The following is a 26,356-nucleotide window of genomic DNA, read 5'->3' as shown; positions in this document are numbered from 1 at the left end:
CCTATATGGTTTTCTCTGTATGAACAGGCCACACTTTTCTATTAGGATAGTTGGTAGAATGTATACCTCTTTCAATTTTATATCTAGATCTTTCTGTGATGTTCAGTGCTTCGCTGGTCATTTTATTCTAAGGAGACCCTTGGGCCAATATTTTCGGGAAATGGTGTTTGGAAATGCCTGGATTTTTAATTAAATTGCATTAATGTTGTAATTAACAGCTCACATCAGATATTTTATTACCGTTTATCTTTTCCCATGTGTATCATTTTCACAGACCTATAAATGAACATATTTGTATTTTTTCAGCCCACCCACCCAAAATTTTATACTTTTACATTTTATTCCTTTATACTGGGTTTTTTATAATATAGACCTAGGCCATAAATGTGCTGTATTTACCATGACACATATTCTGTTGGGGAAGTTAAGAATTTAGATACAAAATCTAAATTTTATTGGGATTTATTGGGATACCAGCTGAGCTTGAGTAGAGGTATAGAAAATGCATACAGATGAGGCTTTTTGAAACTGATGACATTTCACTATTATTTTTCCTCATAAAAAATTTTATTTTTATTTTGTGAATAATAATATATTTATAAGACTGAAAGTTTAAAAGTTACAAAAGTGTACACAGTGAAGAGTTACCCTCTTACCTTTGTCTTACCTACCACCTGATTATTCTCTCTAGACTCCGCTAATGATAATAACTTCTCCTGTATCCTTATGATAAATTCTTTAATGCTAAGCAAGGGATGCATGTCTTTTTACAGTAAGTGATAGCATACTTTATTTTTCTGCATGTCTTTTTTTTTCAGCTACTATATTTTGGAGATTAAAAAGAAAGAATTTAGATACTGAATCACTTTAAGTAGCGGATGATCTCCAGAATGTGTCTAGAACTTTTTTATATCTTCCCATCATTACTGCTACCTCCCTGCTGAAACAGCCTCATCTCACACCTGGACCTGTGCAGTTCCACCTCATTTGTTTCTTATCTCCCACCCTATCCTACATCCAAGCTCTGCTCCCCGAAGCGGCCCACATGATTTCACTACAAACTCAAGTCCCACAAGCAGACAACCCAGAATCAGCCGAGGTTTAGCAAGAAGAAAATGTAAAGATCAACCGAATTTTAAGTTATTAACTTGGAATCTATTACTGGGCTACCCCTGAAATTACCTAGATTAAATAACCTGCTATAAAAACAGGACAGACAATACATTGCCTTTACTGAAAATATCATTGCAAAACAGCACACACAGATCTGACCTCCTTCTCAGGTGTGTGTGTTCTTTTTCTCTGTGTGAAGCATCAGGCAAAGAAGCAATAGAAACATGCAGAATACCTGCAAGAAAACTGAGACCTTGGTAAGAGCCAAGCTTATGAATAAAAGGATTTTATCTTCAAAGTCCTCTTTGTGAATAGGGTGTTGTGATTGTCATGGAGAGGATTTGTAGGAATTTCGGGAGTCAGGGCATCTCTATACTCTCAGATCAGGGCAGTGGGGAGGTAGAAAGAGCCATGCAAGGAGAGAGTTCCCAGCACCCTCTCTCCCTACACTACCCATGGTCAGAGAGCTGGCTGGCCTTTGATTTAGCTCTGTGTGCCTCGATAAAAACTCTTTTTTAGGCCACATAAGTGTTATTTCATTGTTGAAAAGTGTGTTCATGAGTTGAGCGTGGGAAGTTGAAAACGCAAGTAAACCAGTTTTCTTCCCCCAAGTGTATTAGTGAAATACATGATTATAACCAACTGTGGTAAGGCCTTTTTAGAATAATTTAATATAGGAAAAGAAAAGGAGTCATTATTCAAACCAATTTAAAGAAGTTTTTCTAAACAGGATACATAACTGATGCAAAAGCTCCCAATTAAACTGCTCAAAAAATAAAAATATTTAATAAGTATCAAGTGTATGCCAGCTGCTGCCCTGTCAGCATTCTGAACAGGAAAAATTGGGTTCCATCCAAACATTGCTTACACTGGTCTTCATTATAAGAGCCATTTATTGCCATTATTATGCAAATTAGTGTTTCTTGCCAAAATTTGTAAGGAGCACAATAAAGGGTCAAAATGCTGAAAGAAGCAGTCTGTGCTTTGCTTCTAGACAAGTTGATGAATGAGTGAGCATCTTTAAATCGACTGCCAAATTAGTGATTCTCAGGCCTATTGAAAATTAGAATCACTTGATTCTAAAAATCCTAATGCCCATACCACACCCCCTACCAAGTAAGTCAGGATCTTTGGAATGAATTTGCAGCCTCAGTGTGTTTGAAGCTTCTAGGTGATTACAACCTGTAGTCAAAGCTGTGAATCACCCTTTACATGACTAGACCTGGTAGCTGTACTTCATCTAATCAGGCTCCAGGTGCGGGCTGGGTGAGTGCTGTGCAGGGTGTGGATGCTGTGCACATTGGGGCAGATGGTATTGAAGGGATCTGTTTTCTGCTACCAGAGTGGAGCTGTCAAGCTCTAAACTGTGGTGGCATGGACTAGCTCCTCCTTCTAGCACAATCTCAGGATGTCCATGGGAGTGCTGTGGCTTCTGCCAAAGGACCCTCTTTATGAACTCTGACATCATGAACACAGCCTTTTGGAGGGGGAGGGACATCCAGGATTCTTTTATTTTTAAATAGACTTTAGTTTTTAGAGCAGTTTTAGCTTCATAGCAAAATGGAGAAGATACAGAGATGTCCCATATACCCTGCACTACCACACAAGCACAGCCTTCCCCATAATCAGACTCCCCTACCAGAGTGCTATGTTTGTTCGACTGATGAACCTACATTGACACATCATCACTCAAGGCTCATAGTTAACACTGGGGCTAATCTTGATATTGTACATTCTGTGAGTTTTGAGAAAAGTATAATGAGATGTGTACACAATGATAGGATCATGCAGTATTTTCAGTGCTCCGAAATTCTGTACTTTGCCTCTTCATCCCTCTCCTCTCTAACTTCTGGCAACCACTGACCTGTTCACTGTCTTCGTGATTTTGTCATACAGCTGGAATCACACATTATGCAGTTTTTTTTCAAATTGGTTTCTTTCACTAGTAATATGCACCTAAGGCCCCTCCATGTCTTTTTATGGCCTGCTAGCTCAATTTCTTTTTAGTTCTGAATAGTACCCCATTGTCTGGATGTACCGCGGTTTATTTATCCATGACCTGCTGTGAAAAACATCTTGGTTGCTTTTGGCAGTTATGAATAAAGCTGCTATAGACATCTGTGTGCAGATTTTTGGACATAAGTTTTCAGGTTCTTTGGGTAAATACCAGGAAGCATGATGGTTGGATCATAGGGTGAGAGTATCTTTAGTTTTCTGTAAAATTGCCAAACTTCTTCCAAAGTGGCTGTATCAGTTTGCTTTTCCACCACCAGCAGTGAATGAGAGTCCTTGCTGCTCTGCATCCTCACCAGTATTTGGTGCGGTCAGTATTTTGAATTTTAACCATTCTAATAGGTATGTAGTGATATCTCACTGTTGTTGTAATGTGCAATTCCCCAATGACATGTGTTGTTAAGCATCTTTTCATATGCTTACTTGCCATCTATTTATCTTCTTTGGTGAGATGCCTATTCAGATTTTTTGCCCATTTTTTTAAACTGGCTGTATTTTTTCATTTTTGAGTTTGCATTCTTTGTATATTTTGGGTGACAGTCCTTTATCAGGTATGCCTTTTATACATATTTTCTCCCGTTCTGTGGCTTGTCTTTTCATTCTCTTAAAATCGTTTTTTGCAGAGCAGAATTTTTTAATTTTGTTGAAGTCCAGCTTATTAATTATTTCTTTTATGGATCATGCCTTTGGTGTTATATCTAAAAGTCATTGCCATATCCAAGATCATCCAGATTTTCTCATATGTTATCTTCTAGTGCTTTTATAGTGTTACACTTTACTTTTAGGTCTGTGATCCACTTTAAGTTAGTTTTTGTGAAGGGCATAAGGTCTGTATCTAGATTTATTTTTTTGGATGTGAATGTGCAATTGTTCTAGCACTATTTGATGAAAAGGCTATCTTTGCACTGTATTGCCTTTGTTCCTTTGTCAGAGATCAAGTGACTGTATTTATGTGGGTCTATTTCTGGGTCCTCCATTCTGTTCCATCAATCTGTTTGTTCTTTTACAAATATTACATTGTTTTGATTGCTGTAGCTTTCTAGTAAGTCTTAAATTCGGGCATTGTCAGACCTCCAACCTTGTTCTTCAATATTGTGTTGGCTATTTTTGGCCTTTTTGCCTCTCCATACAAGCTTTGGAATCAGTTTATCTCCACAAAATAATTTGCCAGGATTTTAATTGGGATTCTGTTAAATCCATAGGCCAAGTTGGAAAGAACTGACATCTTGACAGTAGTGAATCTTTCTATTCATGAATATGGAATATCCCTCTATTTACTTCTTTGACTTTCATCAGTTTTATAATTTTCCTCACATAGATCTTTTTTTTTTTTAATTTTTTTTTTAAATTTATGATAGTCACAGAGAGAGAGAGAGAGGCAGAGACATAGGCAGAGGGAGAAGCAGGCTCCATGCACCGGGAGCCCTACATGGGATTCGATCCCGGTGTCTAGCATAGATCGCGCCCTAGGCCAAAGGCAGGCGCTAAACCACTGCGCCACCCAGGGATCCCTCCTCACATAGATCTTATACATGTTTTGTTATATTTATACCTAAGTGTTTCATTTTGGGGGTCCTAATGTAAATGGTGATGTGTTTTTAATTTTAAAATCCAGTTGTTCACTGCTAGCATATAAGAACGCAATTGATGTTTGTATGTTAACCTTGAATCCTATAACCTTGCTATAACCACTTATAAATTCTAAGAATTGTTTTGTCAATGTTTTCAGGTTTTCTATGTAGGCAATCATGTCAACTGTGAACAAGAACAATTTTATTTCTTCCTTTCCAATCATTATGCCTTTTAATTTATTTTCTTATTATGTTAGGACTGCTAGTACAATGTTGAAAGAAGTGATGAGAAGGAACATTTTTCCCTGTTTCTGATCTTAGCAGGAAAGCTTTTTGTTTGTCACCACTAAGTATTATTAGCCTTAGCTGCAGGAGTTTTCTAAATATTTGAGTCCAGACTTTTAGTAACTTGATTCAACAGCAAATTGTGAATATCATATTCAAGCTTCCCTAGATGTGAAGTTAGCAATTATAAGTGGCTATTAGAACATTATATATAGAATAATTGCAGTTTTGCCCCTAAACTATATAGGTATGTGCATGCATGAATGTGTGTGTATATTTGATAATTGTATAGAGAAAAGCTTAGAAGGAAGTATACCAAAATGCTTAGTATTTCTATGTGATAAATTTTAATAAAAGATCATTTAAATTTGTATAAAATTTACTATATTGATACTGAGGGACAGATACACTATTTTTTTGAGAATTGACAACATTTATTTATTTTTAAAGATTTTATTTATTTATTCATGAGAGACAGAGACATGGGAAGAGGGAGGAGAAGCAGGCTCCATGGAGGGAGCCCGATGTGGGACCCCATCCCGGGACCCCAGGATCAGGCCCTGAGCCAAGGGCAGATGCTCAACCACTCATCCACCCAGGCGTCCTGAGAATTGACAACATTTAAATTTTTATCACTTACCTAGATGTAGTTTTATGGTTTTATAAATTTAGTAAAGAGGATGACATTCCTGGGTTCATGTTGATAGTCCATTTAGTTTTAATCAAGACAGCCTTATTTCTGGAAAAGCAAGCGTATATATTATAAGGAATTTTGATAAGAAATCATGTGATGGGAATTCAACATGAAAAAGTAAATAGTGGATCTAGAAGTGAAAAAAATCACCATTTTAATTTAAGTCTTATTTCTAAGGAAAGTGAAAAATATGACCTTTTTTTTTTTTATAGTGATAGGATCTAAAATAAATGGCAAAAAATCGCCCTGTTTTTCTGCAGCACTCAAGCTCCTTCTCACAAGTCTGGGCAGTTTAAGAAAATAATTTGTGTAACACATTTTCTAAAAGCAAGCTAACATAAACACGAATTCAGGAATTGTCAAAATAGTGTCGGGGTTCGTAATGGTGAGATAATGGATGATGGAATTTCAGGTGATTTTTCTGTTCTTTCTCTTTTCTTTTCTTTTCTTTTCTTTTCTTTTCTTTTCTTTTCTTTTCTTTCTTTTCTTTTCTTTCTTTTCTTTTCTTTTCTTTTCTTTCTTTTCTTTTCTTTTCTTTTCTTTTCTTTTCTTTTCTTTCTTTTCTTTCTCAATCTTGCTCTTGAAGAAATCACATGGGAGTAGAAATAGGGAGAATATCATCTTTTAGATTTGGCTGCCTGGTTTAAACCAGCTCCCAAAGAGCATTTGAGACTTTTAGTCCAAGACTCAGGAGACACGTGGTCTGCTGCCAAAACTAGCTCTGGCTTGTTGATGTCTGAACGGCACTTGACCCTGGCATGGGTATTTTCAGTAAGAAATGGTGAGTAAACAGCAGAAATACAGAGAACAAAGATGAGCACTTGGAAGAAGTAGATTCCGAAAAGGGAAAAACCTTTGAATGTAAAGGGAGGGGCAAGGTAAAAACCGGGAAATATACGCACTTATGCATGCACACAAATACACACACAAGAAATGACCATAGAAAAGGTGAAAAATCCCTCCAAAAAATGAAGTGCATTTTACTGGGAGGAGCAAGAGGCTAGAGTGCAGACACTGTCTGATTCTATTCCATGCCATTTGTAAAATTCCTCTCATTACCTTGGCCTGGGATATTTGGAAAAAGCAGCTCTGTGTCTGAGCGCAATCTGAGGCATGCCAAGGGCGGCGGTCTTCACCTGCTGAAAGCCCCAGGGCCGAATTGCAGAGGGGGGAGGACTCTTACTAACATTTTTGGTAGCTGCAGGCCTCTTGCTGCCACTGCTCCATGAAAGGTGACAAACAGCGGAGCAGGAAGTGCCCTGTTATGGTGACAGAGCGAGGGGGTCTCTACTAGAAATGACAGTAGAACAGTCATAATCTGGGACTGTTGGAAGCAAACCAGGATATATATTGAACTAGCTATTCTAGCGTCTTCTGAGAGGCTTGAAGTTATTTACCCTTCACACCCCAAAAGAGTAACTCTAGATATTGATTGTTTCCATATGATCTAGGGCACTTCTTGAAGATAATTCTTCAACTAGAGATTTTGTCAAAGCAGCGAAAGGGTCTGTTGAGAAGAGTGAAATTCACTGTACAGATATCCTATCTCCTGGTTCATATCTGCTAAACCAGAGAGGTACAGAAACCTATCTCTAAATTATTAACAGTTCTCTGTGGTGGGAATAAGGTGTGAGGGTACCTTCCAATCCCATGGCCCACTTTCTAATGATGGTTGATATTTATCAAGGGTTCATGGTTGTTAAGTCCTTTCTGTGACAGGGACTATTATTATTGTCATTTGACAGAAACGGGCTGGGGGAAGAGGGGCTTTAGGCCCTGGGTCCCCAGTAATGCTTGCTGTACAACCAAAGTGCAGACCTGGGCAGCCTGACTCCAGCCAGCCACACCCTACCTGATGGGAGGAACACTCAGCTATTCATAATGCCTGGTCAGTGCTGACCACAGATGGGCCACATTTATTTCAGTCTCTCTTTATCTCTGTACCTCCCTCAGATCCCATCACTTTGTCAGGGAGGCACCACCAACTGATTGCTTCTTGCTATTGTACCCATCCAGATGCCCTGTATTTTATCCTCTCTCCTGGAGGTTGATTTTTCTTTTTGTCTCTTCTGCTTCAGCAGTGTGAATTAAAAGCTGTCTCCTTATCATCAAATGCCCTTCCCACCAGGGTTTTCTGTTTAGCCCCCAGGCACCTCCTGGCTTCTAGTGAACAGACCAATATACCATTAGCTGTAGGCTTGGGAGAGGAGCTATGCAAAGAGAAGGGAGCCTAAACTCCCCTGGGAGTTTTAACCAAGACAGCCTTATTTCTAGAAAAGCAAGTATACATATTATAGTAAGTTGTGATGAGAAATCATGGGGAGATAGTAACGGGGCAGCCCAGCTGGTACCTAAGGGAAGGGGGTGTGTTTAGTAATGCCATTTAGAATGTATAAAAGCACAAGTTAGGGGATCCCTGGGTGGCTTGGCAGTTGAGCGTCTGCCTTTGGCTCAGGGCATGATCCTGGAGTCCTGGGATTGAGTCCTGCATCAGGCTCCCTGTGTACAGCCTGCTTCTCCCTCTGCCTGTGTCAGTGCCTCTCTCTCTGTGTGTCTCTCATGAATAAATAAATCTTAAAAAAAAAAAAAAAAAAAAAAAAAGCACAAACAAAATGAATGAGTATCTCCCCTCCTGGTAAGAAAAGTGTTTTTACTGCAATGTGTTCCAAAGAAATGATTGTGCAATTTATTTCGCTGCTTATAAACTTCCTGCAAGAAGCCCGGATAGAGTGATAAGCCTTTCCTCACTCTCAGGGAGACTGTGCACATGTCCATTCTTAGATGGTGGAGCAATTGTTCCGGCTGAGAGAAACTCCTATATTATGCAACATCTGGCAGCCAGAAATGCCCCCTCCTTCCCAGTCTGTGGACTGAACATAGCCATTTCTCAAGGCTTTCTTTGAAGCTGTGGCTTCTGCAGTGCCTTCTCTGAGACCCCCAGCAGAATCAGTAACTCTGTGCTCTGTGTCCCCATTGAACATTTACATATTTCTCCTCTGACCTTGGACTTCTGCAACTCACAGGCCCTTAGAGATTCTAAGCTCATGAGGGGAAGGTGCTGATTTCTTCTTTAATCCCTTCACAATACCTTGTACAGAAGAGATAAGTCCTTCTTAAACAAATGTGAGAGCCAAGGAAGCATTTCCAGAATGTCTGATGGCTGAGATTGAAGCAAGGTTAGGAAACTCGAGCCTCCAGTGTGGGGTGGTAAGAGGCTATTAAAAGGCTGTAGGAGGGCATAACTTAGGGATGAATGCACAGAGGGGGGCTGCCGCCGTGTCCGTCCCTCTTGGGTCTGTTGCTGCATCTGTGGAACAGTCTAATCCCATTTTCACCAGTAGAAGGCTCCTGGTGGGTCAGTTCTTCCCTGTCCTCATCTTACTGTGGTTGGCCTTTCAGGTGTCCTGACAGCTCCCGTTTTAGTGACGTTTTCGTAATTGCATTAATCTGTCACATTTAAACAAACCTTAGCTTTCCTAGAAAGTGGACTCCTGACATTTAATTTTAATTGGAAGAGAGAGAGAGGAAAAAAAAAATCCAGACGATTCCATTACAGTCAGTTAAGGTCAGCCACCCAAGTCAGCAATAAAAGGATTCTTTAACAATGAATCATTTTCATTCTGTTCACTCTGTCCAGTAGGTCATCCTCAAGAAGGAAGCCTTAAAACCCCCAAAATGACTTGTTGAACTCAAATGCAGTGTCAGCGTGTAAATTATTGTGGCAAGAAATCCATTACTGGCAGAATCATATTTACATATCTGCTGTGTTACAGAATTACAGACACTCTGCGAAGAAGATGTAGAAATGTGAACAAAAGCGGTTCACATCTTGACTAGATGCTGATTGTTTATGAGGCGTTGAAAGTGACTTTGAGGGAATACAAAGAGCAGAAAAGCACAGCATCTTTTGGAGATGTCGATGAGTTCCGACTCAGGTCTCCACTTGTTGGCACTAGAATCCTGGACCACAGTAGAGCTCCCAGGCACTCACTCACGCTTCTTAGATCCAGTTGGATTTATGAGTACAAGAGATGACAGCCGTAAATGCAAGAAGGAAAAAGAATCTTTCAAAGTGGCCTGCTCACCAGGGCAACTATTTCTGCCGAACAAGTAATGTGAGAGCTGCGTTTCTTTTGTTTTACTCCCTGTATTCTTCCCGGAACGGGAACAGGTTGAGCTTTTATTGCTTGCACATAAATTGCTTATTATGTGAGGAATGACGCTCTTTGATGATGAATGCATATATTGTGTGGCACCATACACTTACAGTTCGCTTACTTAAACCTCTAAACCATAAGGGCTCCTGCTACAGTTAAAATAATTTCTTTAATATCAACAAAAATCTTGGCAGTTGTCAAATTCTCTCATGAATGTCGTGAGTTCTTAAAGTTTGTTTTATTTCAAATGCAAATAAAGCATATACATGGTCACTGACAGTGTTCCTAAAGTCTTTACTATCTCATTTCTCCCTCTTTCTCACTCTCCCAACTCCTTGTAATGATTTTGTGAGGAAATCTGGTCATTGCTCCTGTAGACTTTTCCATCATCTGAATTTTGCTGATTGGATCTTTGTGCTACACTGCTGTAGAGACTTTTATTGTTTATGTGTATATATAACACACATACACTGCAGCTCTTTCCCTAGAATGTAAGAAATCTCAATCAGAACAACCTCAAACATGAATGAAATTGCCATGGCTGTTTTTGCTTTAGAACACCGTCAGATCATGTTCCAGTGTCCTTTGACCACTTTCTGCTGTCTTTGTGTGGGTGAGTTATAAATGTATAAAACAATTAGGAAATGATATGTCATTCCGAATGCTCATCTTTCATGAAGCACAATCAGATTCTCTTCAAAAATTATCACAAATCAACTTTTGCAACCTTACACAACTTAATATAAGTGCCAATTAAAAGAGGCAGATTATTGGTTCTAGCTGGCAGGAAGGACTCTTGTGTAAGATTCTGATACAAAGGGCTATGCTGTGTGCTCAGGAACACCACTGAGGCAGGAACGCAGACAGCTTTGCCGATTTAATTAAAATTAAACATGAGAGATTTCTCTCTCCCACAAATGGCATGCATCTTAACCACAATAAAAGCTAGAGTAAACTCTAAAAGAGCCTGTTCAAAATTTTAGGTATAGCCTTTACAGCATCTGATGAAAATAGATTGATTACTTACGTACTGAAATTTATTACATAAAATGAGTTTATAGAGATCTAAATTTATGATTATAGACTCCTAAATCCAGTATACCTTTAGGAAATGTAATAATTTCAGAGAGAAAAATAGTTTTTAGTGGTGGTAAAGAAATTTTTACCATCTAAGCCACTTCATATCCTATTTCTGCTATAATATGCAGCATGGCCCTGTCACATAATAAACTTGAGAGTTAATTTTGCCTTATACTTTTCTTATATTACCTGTTCTTTATAGATCATTGACCAGGTCTATAGTTATTGCCATTACATTAAAAAAAAATTCTTAAGGTTTAGACTGAACCCTATTTTAATGGAAAGAGAATAACACTTTTTGATGTAGGGCCTGCTTATATTTGTTTAATAAGCAAAATTAGGTTGAGGACTTCTACGCCCATAGCCAAGGAAATGTCACTTTATAAAGCACTTGCTGTGCACCAAAGATATAAATTGTGTTTTATCTACTTTCCTTGTGTGCTGATATGAAGGATTCACTTGAAGTCTGAATCTCGTTAGAGCATTTACAGGGCTCTCTTAATAACACTTCCTAAACCACCATCAAAGTGCTGTGTGCTGGGAATTCTTTAATAATAGGAGAGAAGGATTCTTTATTATCCCCGTCTTCCTTGTGGCCAAGAATATTCATTGGTAATACTGAAATTTTAATACCTGGGTAAGGCTTGTTTATGTCCAGAAAGCAGAATAAAACTAAAATCTGTTCTCTGTCTTCCCTCTTTTCATCATATGCTTCTTTATTTTCATCTTAGGCAGATGGAAGTAAGGGAGAAAATAGAGTTTTTTGTTCTTTTAAAGCTTGGTTCAGATCTTTCTTCTGTTGCTGTAGTATTTGGCATTCTTATTATCACAAGCGATAGAAATGCTGACATAAATTTCTTTTAAAAAAAGAAATATAATAGGATACCACTTCTAACAGCAGGGTTAGTGCTGCCTTGAAGCATGTTTCTAGTGATGGCCCCAGGACACAGGGTCATCCCTACCATCCCTGGGCAGGGCTTTGCTTTCTGTTGGCCACCGCACCCCAGTTCAATTGGACAGAGTCATCACCTTAATTGAAGGATCTCATTAGTCTTCCTTTTACTTCATTATTTTCTTGGTCTTTGCCTTTCATTACTTCCCTTTTTCTTGCCCTTAGAATATCCCTTTCTTTTTTCCAAGGCTAACTTTTCTCCTCAACTTAAATCCAAACCTATCTGTTTCATCTGAGAATATAGAGATTGTCTCTGTTAGTTAGCTATCCCCCCATCCCCCATCTTCCTGTTGCTACTGATGTCCAGGTACTCCACCTTAAAACTAAAAACTTTTAGTACCTCATTAAAGTATTGTCTGATCTCTTGGTTTCCATATTGCATGTAAAAATCTCTACTGTGGGTCTGAGTAAATATTAATCCTTTTCCTTTCTCTTCCTCTTCTGGAGAGTCGTCTGTGCTCATTACCTCTGTTCCCTTACCTTTAGTTTTGCTGTACTCACCTTTTAAATCCTTGTGTTAGGCTAAAAAATGTTCCTTACTCCTAGGTCCAATGTCTATGCCAAACCCCTGAGACTGGTGAATGACACTTTATTTGCAAAAAGGGTCTTTGCAGATATGGTTAAATTAAGGGTCTCGATAATGAGATGATCTCAAATTACTGGGATGGGCCCTATATGCCATCACAAGTGTCTTTCTAAGAGAGAGGCAGAGGGCAGTTGGACACCACAGACATACACACAATAAGCTAAGGAATGCCCCAAAACTGCTGGATTGTGGAAGAGGCAAGGAGTAGATTCTGCTCTAGAGCCTTTGGTGGTAGCATGGCCCTGGTTTAGCTGACACTTTGATTTTTGGATATCCAGCCTCTAAACCTGTGAAAGAGTAACTTTGTGTTGTTTTAAGGACCCAAGTTTATGGGTTTGTTATAGTGGGCTACAGGAAACTAAATACAGTCCTCTTTTAACACTCTTGGCAAAATTATTAACCAGAGATTAATTGATTTTTGTAAGTGAACATGCCTGCATAGCCAGCACCCAGATCAAGAGGCAGAACCAGGGTGCTTGGGTGGCTCAATTGGTTAAGCATCTGCCTTTGACTTGGGTTATGATCCTGGCATCCTGGGATCAAGCCCCCTGCATAGGGCTCCCTGCTCAGCAGGGAACCTGCTTCTTCTCCCTTTCCCTCTGCTGCTCCCCCTGCTTGTGCTCTCTCTTTCTGTCAAATAAGTAAACAAAATCTTAAAAAAAAAAAAAAGACACAGAACCTTCCTAGCTCCCTAGAAGATCTCTTGAGTTCCCTTTCAGCCATTTTCTTCTACCAAAGTATCTGATAATATGAATTTTTTGAACCTCATATAAACAGAATCATAAAGTATCTACTCTTTTATATCCAAATTGTTTTAACAATCTGAGATTCATTCATGTCGTCACATGTAGTTATAGATTTTTAAATTCTCATTACTATATGGTATCCATTGTTTCTGTATAGCATCCTTTACTTCTTCTACTGTTGATGGTTTGAAATAGTGCTGTTATGAACATATATGTATTTTGATGAACTGTGTTTCTATTAGGTAAATGATGAGGAAGGGATTTCCTGAATCCTTGATGCCTTTTATTTTTCTCTATACTAAGTTGTCAATCTCACTTAAACCTGCGACTTCAACTATTGTATCATTGTGATTCTTATATCTGTCTGAGTCTGATCTCTGCTGAGATTCAGGATGACAGCTGTCTGTGAGCTACACACACAATGTTTAATGTGTCTCAATCCAAAGTCAAATTCCTACCAAAAGGATAGTATTTTTTCTTTAATTTGTGTTAATGGCAAGCCATAAATGTTAACCATTCAAGTTTGAAATGGTTAATTTTTAAAAAAATATTTTATTTATTTATTCATGAGAAACAGAGAGAGAAAGGCAAAGACAGAAGCAGGCTCCATGCAAGGGAGCCTGACGTGGGACTTGATCCTGGATCTCCAGGATCACGCCCTGGCCTGAAGGCAGCGCTAAGCCGCTGAGCCACCCGGGCTGCCCTGATATGATTAATTTAATTCTTTCTTTATCATGCATCCACCAAATCCCTGAAGCCTCTTGAGCTCCTTGAACTCCCTGCCCTGTCGTCTCAGTATTAGCTTAGGGGCATACTCTCCTTTAAATGACTCCCAACTGATGTGTCAGCTTCCAGTCTGTTTTATCGCTCATCCATCCACAAAATCTAGGTTTATCTTCCCCAAACTTTGATCCTGCCACATCCCTTCTCAAAACTCATAGATATGGATGGATCACCATTGATTATAGAATCAAGTCAAAATTCTTTATGTTGGCTTTGTGTGTTTTCATAATTTAATTTCAAACTCATTTCTGTAAATATTCATATGAGGCCTATTTTAGCCTGTCTTTAATAACATTTTTACGTTAAATTGTTCAAAGGGCTTCCTTTATTTATTTATTTATTTATTTATTTATTTATTTGAGAGAGTGTATGTGTGAGCGTGAGCAGGGGGAAGGACAGAGGGAGAGGGAGAAGCTCCCCATTAGCAGGGAGGGAGCCCAATGTGGGGCTTGATCCCAGGACGCTGGGATCGTGACCAGAGCCAAAGGCAGATGCTTAACCGACTGAGCCACCCAGGTGCCCTCCTATTAACATTTCTTATATTGGCTCCTTATAATAATGATATATTGAGAGTTTGCTGGGCTTAGTGCCCATATAATCCTAATAACTTTGATTGTATAGTAAATACCTATTATTATTTTCAATTTACGGTTGAGGAAACCAAAGCTAGATGAGCTTAAGGTATTTTCCAAAGTCACCCATCCAGAAACTTAATTAGGATTCAAACCCTGGAAGTCATGAAACAGCTTGTCTGTCATTTGCATGTTTATCACTCCTCTCAAGGAAGATGAGAGGGAAGATGGAGAGATGATTCCCCTTCCAGCTTTTCACCTCTGTGGTTTACTCTTCTGAGTTTGCATCTCCTCCTTGCAGAGAGCTGTGGTTTTAGGTCCTGCCACTCTAGGCTGGGTGCCTTCTATGGATGTGTGCTAATTTCCCTCTCACATTCTCTAAAGCTAGGGCATCATGAACTGGATTCTTGTGGGTATTGTCTGGGCAAGGGGACTATAGTTTTTATAATACTAATCTTCTGTTCCCTCCTTCTTTCCTACCTCTTCTTCCCCCTTTTTCTTTCCCTTTTGTGTCTTTCTTACTCTAGGCTTCTCCCATTTCCTTTCCCCCCTTCCTTTTATAGGTACCATGGCTCTTAGTATTTTTAAAAGCAAGCTTCTGGAGGTTGATCAGGTACCTCTGATCACCTACCTCCCAGTCCTCACTTTCTAGGTTTAAAAAAAAAAAGTCACCACCTCAGTCTAATAATCAGACAACCATTGAACAAGCAAATTAGGGCTGGGGTGGGGACATTATGTATATACATTTGCTTTAGCAACATAAGAATGATTCATGTTTGAATCATTATGCATATATTTATTGGAGTTTAGTGATGAGAAAATTATGGGCCAAAATGTTTACTGTTGACACAAATATGTGTCATTATACATGATAGGGTTAACTAAATAATATACAGGATAATAAAATACTGATGAAGCTACATGGGTAGTAATTCATAGCAGGAATTGCTAAACCATGACTAATTCAAGACCACAATGATGGTAGGTTATTCTTCTATCCTTCATGAAAATCACAATTTTAGCTCTGCAATAGAAGGTTTGCAATTTCCCAACATTGTATATCTGCCAAATTTTAGTAAACTGACTCCAAGTCTCTAGAAGACTCTACTAGGGCACTACTAGGTCATGAGTAATATTTTAGTAATTTACATACCATAGATTTATTGTAATTAGCCTTTATTTGTTTGTTATATACAGAAATCAATGGAGGAGCACCTGGTTGGCTCCATCAGTTAAGTGTCTACCTTTGGCTTAAGTCATGATCTCAGGGTCCTGGGATCAAACACAGGCTCCCTGCACAGTGAGGAGTCTGCTTCTCCCTCTATGCTCCCCACTGTTCATTCTCTCTCTCTTTCTCAAATAAATAAACTTAAGAAAAAGAAAAATCAATGGAATGCAAGATACACTTCCCTTAAGAATCTAAGAAGGCATAAGTATTTGGGGATTGGTGTCTGCTCTAAGGGATCCCTGTTGGTTCACCCATTGAAAATTCCAGTGGGAACTTAGTTTCCTACTGAAGTTTGCTTCATTGCTGTGACCAAGCCCAGGCACCTTGCCCCTTCCTTTTTTTTTTTTTTTTTTTCAGCCCTTCCCTTTTTCTATAGTGCCTTTGATGTGCAGGGTTTCTCTTTCTCTCTCTCCCTCTCTCTCTCTCTCTCTCTTTTAAAGATTTTATTTATTTATTCATGAGAGAGGCAGAGACATAGGCAGAGGGAGAAGCAGGCTCCATGCAGGGAGCCCGATGTAGGACTGGATCCTGGGACTCCAGGATCACACCCTGGGCCAAAGGCAGGCGCTAAACTGCTGGACCACCCAGAGGGCTTCTCTTTTTTGTGTGCAATTTGAGGTGCTCCATTCTAACTCCTCACTCACATGAGGCTGCTGCCTCATTCACACCAGCTTCCATCATCCCTTCCAACAGGGCTGGCCTCCCTGGCCCCGGAGGGTTGCCATTTGTACATCCTCAGAACTAGCTACAATCTGTCCTGTGTCAGTATTTGCCAATTCATGGCAAAAACCATATCCAGTTAATTTTTTCTTTTAACTTCCATAAAAGCAAATAACAAAACTTTTTATATGTTAAGTGCTCAGGACATTTGTAGAATTAAATTGGCATTCATAGGTCATCTTGGGGGATTAACCTGTCATGACTGAATGGCTAGTTCTGTGTGATAACGTGGGAAGTTTCCATTGATAATGGAGTTTTGGAGTACTTTGTAGACTATAGTACAAGCCAGATCACTACTGGGCTCTTGCTTTGTCAGCAGTATCTAATGCCTAAGGAAAATATTGACTAGATAAAAAGTAACTGAACGTTAATGTTCTGCTTCAACTCTGCTTTTTACAAGCAACAGAAGCTCATGTGAGATATTTAACTAACAGATATGGTATTATAAAGGAGAAATTAAATAAAAAAAGAAACAGATCATGAATCACTGCCATTTAGTGACCAAAATGCAATTAGGCACAACGGTTTTATGTTATTGCCCTAAAAATTTATTATGTTTTAATAAACCCTTGGTAAATCTGATTTTGTGCTCCATTTAACATCAACTCAGTTGGAAGAAAGGAAAAAAATGACACCTCGGGTATACCCTTGTCTATATTTTTAAACAGACTTAGTTTTCAGTTTTTAAGTATAGCAGTATTATTTACAATATTACCATAAGAACTCAACCAGAAAATTATTTAAGTGCATTTGGTCACAAAATACATGACAGGAATATATGCTTTGGTCCCCAAATATTTTTTACACCTCTAAATTTATGTTGTGATCTTGAGAACCTCCATATCCTGTAAGTATAGAATGTGGCTCAGTGAAGAATTAAGAGCATGGACTCTCCAGCTAGATTGCTTGGATTCAAATCCTTCAAAGGATAGAAGTGGTACTACTACTTTCTAGCTGATTTTGGATAGATTATCTATACATTTCTGCCTCAGAGTCCTGAAATAATAATATTACCTAGCACGAAGGAGTTTTATGAAGACTGAGTTAGTATTTGATAAGCATGGAGTGCCTGGCACATAGTAATTACTAAAAACATGTTTGTGAAATAAAGTGAATATAAGTGTAACTCATATAAATGAGTTTCAAGAATTGTGGAGTATCAGGTGTTTGTTTACTATAATTACATCTTTTTTTTTTTGCATTTTAGACATGATTTAAGATAATTTCACAAGGAAGATAATTTACACCTGTTTATTCTACTACTTTTGAGAAGATAGCCATCAGGGTCAGGAGGTAGCCATGATAAAATGATATTTTTGTTAAATAATGAAATATTCCTGTTCTTTTTCTGAGTTGTACTGTATTCAATATTTTAAAATTACACAAACAAGCATTTTTAAAAAATTTTTATTTATTTACGATAGTCATACACACACACACACACACACACACACAGAGGCAGAGACATAGGCAGAGGGAGAAGCAGGCTCCATGCACGGGGAGCCCGACGTGGGATTCGATCCTGGGTCTCCAGGATCGTGCCCTGAGCCAAAGGCAGGCGCTAAAATGCTGCGCCACCCAGGGATCCCCCAAACAAGCATTTTTAATGTTCTCTATACAGCATCCCAAAATGTAGCTGTTCCTGCTTAGACATTCAGACCTAAGGAATATGCCTTATTTTGCTTGTACAATTTATTTTGAATGTCTAGTTTTTCTCTTAATCTGAAAGCCTCTTGCAGTGTTTTTATTAAGATTAGCATGAGATCCCAGGAGCCCATTCTCTGGAAATAACCCATTTCCCCTCTTCTTGTGGCTACTTTAATTTAGCTAGTATTTTTCTTTGCATGGCTCTCATTTGTTTTTCATTAACTACTGTTTCATTGGGTTTCTTTCAGCCTCATTTTACCCTGTCTCTTGATTTTAAAGCACTGTGACTGATGGACGATTGGCTGGCATCTGTGGGAGGAGGAAGCATTGTGGGCATAGGAGGCAGATGGGTGTGTAGGTGGGATGCAATGACTCATTTTCTCATGTGCTGATTTTTGATGTAGAAATAAGGACCCCAAAAGAAAACTCTTTATTTCTATTAAAGAGTCTTTAAGTCATTTTAGCCTTGAAAAAAAGTCTTTTGAAGCTCCTTTGACCTGGCTGCGTTTTTCATAACCTCGCTAAATCCTCTGTCTTCAGTCCCCTTTTGATCTGATTTATTTCTCCTTCACAGAATGTGAATTCTAAGCTCACGTTCATTAGACAAGGCCAACTGCATCAAACAGCTTCTCAAGAGCCTGTGTTATTTTTTGTGCTGCAGTTTGGTTTTACAAAGTCACTCGGGGTTTTAGTGTTTTTCTTTTATTTTGATAGGTTCCTAAATTAGAAAAGTAATCACTGTTCATAAGGGAAATTGTAAAAAGATAGAGAAGGAATAAAGAAGAAAACATAATGCACAATCCCATTACATGCTATTATTATGATTTACGTTTTGGTATACAACTTTCCAGACTTTCCAGACATTTTTTTTTCGCATACAATTACATTACCATCCCATTACACAGCTATTATCATGGTTTACATTTTGGTCTACAACTTTCCAGACACTTTTTCTATTCACATAAGTATATTTTTTCCAGACATTTTTAAATCCACATGTGTAGAATATATACATTACAATGTATTATATCTTAATATTTTTTGTAATATACCTTGAATTTACTTCCATTGCTAAACATTCTTCCACAATACCGTTTTCTTTTTTTAATTAAGTTTTTATTTTAATTCTGTTGTAGTTACCATACAGTGTTATGTTAGTTTCAGGTATATAATATAGTGATTCAACAGTATAGTTCTCAATGATGCATAATAAACCACTCTTTGAATCTTATCTATATATCTACCTCTCTACCTATTTCCCTATTAATGAATACTTAAGTATTTTCCATTTTTATGGTAAAAAATAAATTTCAGTGGGCATACTTAGAAGTAAACCCGCCACATTTATAGACATTTTCTCTGGGTAAATTCTTAGGAATGGAGCTATTGGCCCCCAAAGTGTGCATAACTTTAAGGATTTAAGTGTCCTAGGAAGTTTAAAATTCTCTTTGGCATGTAAGAGTATCATTTTTCTGCATCTCCATTGGGCATTCTTTAATATTTTTGACTACTTGTCAGACCAAAAAAAAAAAAAAAAAGTACTTTAGAATTTGCTTTATGTGCATTTATTAGTAGTGAGGTATAGAGTTCTTGTTATTTACCATTTTAGTTATTCTTTTGTGAATTTGCCTGCTTATGTCTATAGCCTAATTTTCTATTGTAATGTCTTTATGGTTGCTTATTTGTCCTAACCTGACCAATAAGTGTTGGTTTATAGTGATATTAACCTTTAACCTGTCACATATTGTAAATATTTTTAACAAATTAGCATCATCTGTTAAATTTGTTGTAAGGTATGTTAACATTTTCATTTTGGAATTGTTTTGCCATTATATTTTCCAGACCTTTATTATGATTACAAAGGGAGCTCTTGGTTTTCATAATAATTTTGCAGCTCAACACCTTATTAAATTATATTATTGCTTATAATAGTTATTTAGTTGATTCTACTGGGGTTTCTTGGTTGACAACCAAAACATCTTTGAGTAATGATAATTGTGTATTTTATTTTATAGTATTATATTTCCTTACTTTGTGAAATCTTATTGCATTATCTGGAATTTTCAGAAAGCTGACTAGTAGTAGTGGGAATAATTGGTTGCCTTGTCTTTTTCCTGAATTCCATGGATTATCTATCAACACAAAGTTGGAAGTTGTTGTGAATATATATATATACATATATATATATATTTTTTTTTTTTTCTTTTTAGATTGAGAGAGAGAAACAGGGGGTAGAGGGGTGGGGCAGTTGGCGGTGGAGAGAGAGAGAAAGAAAATGAATCCTAAGCAGTCTCCATGCCCAGGACAGAGCCCAGCATAATGGGGTTAGATCTCACAACCCTGAAGCCAGGACCTGAGCTGAAATCAGGAGTCAGATGTTCAACTGACTGAGCCACCCAGGCACCCCAGAATAGATTATTTTTCATGTTAAAGGAGTGCTCTTCTATTTTTATTTTGTAATTATTTTTAATAAGAAATGGGTTTTGAAGTTTAATTAAAGCACTTGAGGCAGCTGTGGAGATGCTGATGATTTTTTTTTCCCATTGAGCTATCCATGCATTACCAAAATAAATTTCAAACCCATAATCTAGTTTTCTTACAATATAATGCTTGATGCATTTTTTCATTTTTCTTTCATATTTTTGTCCATATATAAAATGAGTTTGAGACTAACCTATATGTCATTTTTTTGACATTCTTGTCAAATATTGGTATCAGGTTTATACTACCTTGGTGTTAATCATCTCTGAGCTTTGGTAGAATTTGTACCTGTGGGTATATTTTCCTTCTCAGTCATAATTTTCTGTACCTTTGCTTTTTCTTTTTTTTTTTTTTTTTTGAGTACACATACTAGGGACTTGCTGGATATTAATAATAATAATTAATTAAGTTATAAAATCAGCTCTGGGTTAATTCAAAGTCTCACCTATTTCCTTTTTTATTTTTATTTTTTAAAATATTTATTTATTTGAGGGGAGGTGCAGAAGATGAGGGATAGAGAGCTGAGCGTGTTGCAGGTCTCAGGACCTGATCTCTTGACCCTGAGATTATGACCTGAGCCAAAACCTAGAGTTGGCCTCTTCACTGTGCCACCCAGATGCCCCCCCCATTTGCTTTTTAAAATCTCATTTTACATTTATCACTTACTGCAGCTTCCTGTGGGTCTGCTTCTGGAAACTTAGTTCACTTGCTTTAATGTTGAAATTTAACAGAGAGCATTAGCTCCAGCATCCCACCATTGCAGACTTCACTTAGTTTCCAGTAATTATGTGATCCCTTTCATGTGTAAAAAGAAAATGCAGGTTTGCTGCATTTTCTAAAACCACTTCCGGGTAGAACTGCAAATTCAAAATTCAGTGATAAGTGAGGAGGGAAAATCCCTATCATTTCCTCATTTCGTCTTTGAGAATACTAAGTTGTTAAACCAAAATGTGCTTACTGGGCATTATTTGGGTGTCATCTTTTGGGGGGCTCTGTTTTCTGTTTGCAGATATTGCTGTGGTGGAGATGAGTGATGCCTTCCGGCAGCCGTCCTTGTTTTACCACCTGGGAGTGAGAGAAAGTTTCAGCATGGCCAACAACATCATCCTCTACTGTGATAATAATTCAGACTCTCTGCAGTCACTGAAGGTACCTGACTTGTTTACTAAATATTTACACTGGGTACCAGAAGTCTAGGGATACCTCTCTGTGTCCCTGACATCCAAAGCAATTTAAGTGGCTTAGTTTGTGAAAGTTTGTTTTTGCCAGTCCAATAGTTATGCAATTACTAGTGAAGTTGTGAGGTTTATCTAGACTTCAATGTAGAAATTTGATGATATACCGGTAGGAAAATCTTAGTGTTGAGTTCTGAGCTGCAGTTTGAATTGCCACTGAGGAGACCATGTTACTAGGAAGTCATCCATTGCACACTGCGGAGACAGACCAGGAGGTTGCATAAATTTTGGTTAGGCCCCCTGCTGTGTCACCATTGAGGGTTCCATTGGACATACCTGTCTTTTTTTTTAATGTTTTTTTTAATTTTTATTTATTTATGATAGTCACACACAGAGAGAGAGAGAGAGAGAGAGGCAGAGACATACGCAGAGGAAGAAGCAGGCTCCATGCACCAGGAGCCTGACGTGGGATTCGATCCCGGGTCTCCAGGATCGTGCTCTGGGCCAAAGGCAGGCGCCAAACCGCTGAGCCACCCAGGGATCCCGGACATACCTGTCTTTAACTGGAAATCCACCTCCTACTGAAAGGGCTCTGAATAGAAATTCTGTCTCCAAATATCACCAGAAAACTACCATCCTCTTCACTGGGAAATGATTTCAATAACTTAATAACTTGGGGAAGGGGAAGTAAAAATCTACTATATTTGTCTACAAAACTCAGCATGCCCCATGTCATTCTCTCTGTGATAGGATCAAAATGATACGAAGATATTTCTACCATCCAAAAAGATCGTCTAAAATGCTTTTGCAATGCAATCATTGTGTGATTCTTTGAAAAGCATCTAACAGTTCAGTGAAACTCATGCTGAACCTGGTATCATCCATTTCCTTTTTGAAACCTTCAGCTAGCTTTATGTGGCTTTTTCTCATCTAGATCTTCCAGTTTTCAAATTGAAGCCAGCCTTGGGACGTGGAGCTCTAAAACCCAGAGCCATATTTCTAATGGCTTAGTAATTGTTATATGAAGATCTTTAACCCCATGACCATGAAAAAAAAAAAAGTAATATTTCACTTTTTTAAAAAAAAATTTTATTTATTTGTTTATTCATGAAAGACAGAGAGGGAGAGAGGGAGGGAAGGAGAGAGGGAGAGTGAGAGAGAGAAAGAGATGTGCAGAGACACAGGCAGAGAGAAAAGCAGGCTCCACGCAGGGAGCCCGATGTGGGACTCGATCCCGGGTCTTCAGGATCACACCCTAGACCAAAGGTGGTGCTAAACCACTGAGCCACCCGGGCTGCCCATTTCATTTTTATCTGAGTATCCAAAGCTTGTATGGCTTTTTCTGAAAAATCTATAGTTTAGTTTAGCAAATACAGTTACTGCATGCCAGGCATTGTGCTGGGCATTGATAGTCTATCCCTGTTCAGAATACTCTGAAATAGTTCCCCCAAATTTGCCCCTACTCTGTCTGAATTTGTGGTTGTTTTTTTTTTTTAACCTGGAGTAATTCTTTAAGCTACCCCTACTTTATTTAGCCCTCTAAGAAATGCATTGTAAAGTTTTGTGATGGCGTATTTTAATTAAACATTTTGATTTGCTATTGTTTATAACATGTATTAGCAGTTGATAAAGGAGTGAGGTTATTTTATTTATTCTTGTTTATTGTACTATTTCATTTTCTTTAAGTATTCTAAGCAGGCAGTGTTGTGTTAGACATTTTTCACTCTACCCCCCTTTTTTTCTTGTCCTATTGGTATCTGGTGATTTCATTTATGACTACTCTTTCCTGGGGCAATTTTTAAAAACTGAATTAAAATTACATCTGAGAGAAAGAGTTGAAGCTAATTTTATCAGAAATTTGCATGGGACAAATAAACTGACTTATTTAATTGCTTTTTGCCAGCTTTTGTTTAGAAGTGCTGTTGGTATGTGAATACAATAGTTCTTCAAAAAGGCTAGTCTATCTAAAATTAACTCACCTATCTTGTACATATTAGCTGCTTGTAACCAAGCACTTAGTATGTGCTTTACCCACATATATTTTCTCATCGAATTCCACAGATATCCCTTGGGGTATATTATGTCCTATTATACCACCATTTTATAGAGCTGCAAACTAAGGCTTAAATAAATTAAATCATTTGCCCAAGTGATATAATTAGTAAACACGAGGTCTGCCTGACTCTTAAAACCCACCCTCCTAACCACTAAGCTTTATTGCAATTTCTTCTAGTTTGGATATCTGACTTTACCTGCTAAGTGTGTTCACTTAGAAAACCCATCAACTATGTCTGCCTCCCTGAGTCATTTCATGCAACAACCATCCTTTCTTTTCTCTCCCTCCTTCCATTAACTTAAAGCTTTTGCCATTGTTTGTTTGGTTTAATTTAGCTTGTTCCCAGCCCAAGTAAGTATCTGGTTGCAGAGGACAAAGCTCAATGGGATAGCAAGTATTTTTTTCAGTCTAACAATTTCCTCTGAGCCCTAGAAATGTTTCTGGTCCTCTGCTGAGAAAAGTCTGTGTGTGTGCGTGCATGTGTGTGTTTAATGTTATTAATTTCTGTTGCAATTAATTATAGGTGTAATCCCTGCCTTCTACCAATAGAAAACTGCTGTGAAATAAGACAGAATAGGAGTTATTATACATAACATATTTTTTATAAGTTAGCCAATAAAATAAAAACGAAGCATCTCCCTATTTTCACAGGGTAAAGACAGAATGAGAATGCTATTCTTGTCACATGGCGACCTTCCCTTAGGTTGATTCTTTGGACATCTAGAAAGTAAGGCTACACCAGTTTAATTTTCATCTTCTGCTCTTTGTTGAAGAGAGCAGTTTCTCATTGGGAGCAAATTCTTGGGACGAAATCATAGGAAAAAAACTTTTAAATTTAAACTCCTAAAAAATAATTGATAGGAACCATAAAGTACCTGAAAGCTACGTCTGAATTTTCATATGAAAGGATATTTAGAATCTAATCAAATCACCTACTTGCAATAAAATTTGTATCCATTTGAAATCACAAATACTATCTTAGAAGAATGAGATATTTAACTTTTTTCAAAAAAAGATCAGTGCACTTTGAGAAAGAGAAGTTGATCTTTTCCCCCTTCGCACTTTAACAACACAATTTTTGCAGTTTTCTTTAACTAAGTATCATGGCAACTTCTTATGTGGCTGTTAATGAGACTCTATGCTAAAACTTTTATTTTCTTGAAAATAAGAAATAGCTGAAACAGCTTTTTTTCAGATTAATTTCCTGCATTACAGAAATGATCAGATCTCCACGTAGGGTCTCTCAGTAAATGGGAGAGTAAGTCTGAACACTACTGACCAATGAGCCATGGGGCAGACACACAGAATGCATCTGACATCAGAAAGGACTTGAGGGAGGGACACCTGGGTGGCTTAGTGGTTGAGCATCTGCCTTTGGCTCAGGTTGTGATCTTGGGGTCCCGGGACCGAGTCCCACATCGGTTCCCCGTGGGGAGCCTGCTTCTCCCTCTGCCTATGTCTCTGTCTCTCTCTGTGTCTCTCATGAATAAATAACTTTAAAAAAAAAAAAAAAGAAAGGACTTGAGGGAAATGAATGGCTATTTAGTGTAGAGAGTGTGGAAATTATTTTAATGAGCCATTACTTCTATCAGAAATTCCTTTCTAACAACAGCTCTCAGCTCTAATTGCTGAGATTTCTTCACATTTCCCCTTCTTAGGCTCCCTCTCTTCCTTTTAGGCCACTCCCCACTCACTTTAGACAATGCTGCTTATAAAAACAAAGCAAAGCAAAACAAGGAAATACCATTGCACACCATCAGATAGTCCACGATTAAAAGCCCTTAAGATGCCCACAGCAAGGCTGTGGAGAGTGGGAAGAGGCAGTGCTGCTGGGAGGGTATACTGGCACTACTTCCAAAGAGCAATTTGGCAACACCTAGTATTATCCGGTAAGCATAGCACCAAGATTCAGCAAGTCTGTCCCTGGATGTGTACTGTAAAGAGAGTCTCTGGCATGGAGAAGGAGATCTAATCAACAATGTTATATTAGCATTGTTTGTAATAACCCCTCCCCCAAAGGAACTGGTAAATACCTGTTAACGAGAGAATGAACAAATACTTTCTGGTATAGTCATTTAGTGGAATAGTATAGAGCACTTAAATGAGTTCACTAGAGCTCTATGTGGCACTATCAATATATCTCAAAAACAGTGTTGAGAACAAAAACAAATTACAGAAGCATGTGTGCCACGTGATACCATTCATACAGAACCTAATCACATGCGAGACAGGTGCTTTTATACCTATTTGTGTTATAGAGGGTTGAAGTATGCATGGGAGTCACAACCAACAAATTCAGAGTAGTTATTTCTTTGGGGGATAGGGATAGAGTAGAACTTGGGGGAAAGCCCAGTCTTCAAGTTTATCTGTAATATTAGATTTCTAAGTCTAGGTGGCATATACATGGGTATCTCATAATTTCTATACATTTTATGTAGTTGAAATATTTCACAATTCTTTTTTTACGGAAGAAGTTTGTGATACTTTATTATTTCCT

General features: G+C 38.1%; 1 protein-coding gene across 2 annotated transcripts in view; it reads left to right on the top strand.

Moving 5' to 3' along the window:
- MAP3K5 (mitogen-activated protein kinase kinase kinase 5) overlaps positions 1–26,356 on the top strand; it is a 198,217-nt gene that overhangs the window by 37,493 nt on the left and 134,368 nt on the right. For both annotated transcript variants that reach the window (XR_007412214.1, XM_025422373.3), the window contains exon 2: positions 21,638–21,777. Coding sequence is in view for 1 of the 2 variants with exons in the window: in XM_025422373.3 (XP_025278158.1) it covers positions 21,638–21,777 (140 nt within the window). In the remaining variant the exon portion in view is untranslated. The remainder of the gene's footprint in view (positions 1–21,637; positions 21,778–26,356) is intronic.

The sequence above is a fragment of the Canis lupus genome, chromosome 1, assembly GCF_003254725.2.
Source record: "Canis lupus dingo isolate Sandy chromosome 1, ASM325472v2, whole genome shotgun sequence".
Lineage (NCBI taxonomy): Eukaryota > Metazoa > Chordata > Mammalia > Carnivora > Canidae > Canis > Canis lupus.
Note: the sequence above shows the minus strand (reverse complement) of the source record. Positions and strands in the feature narration are given on the sequence as shown.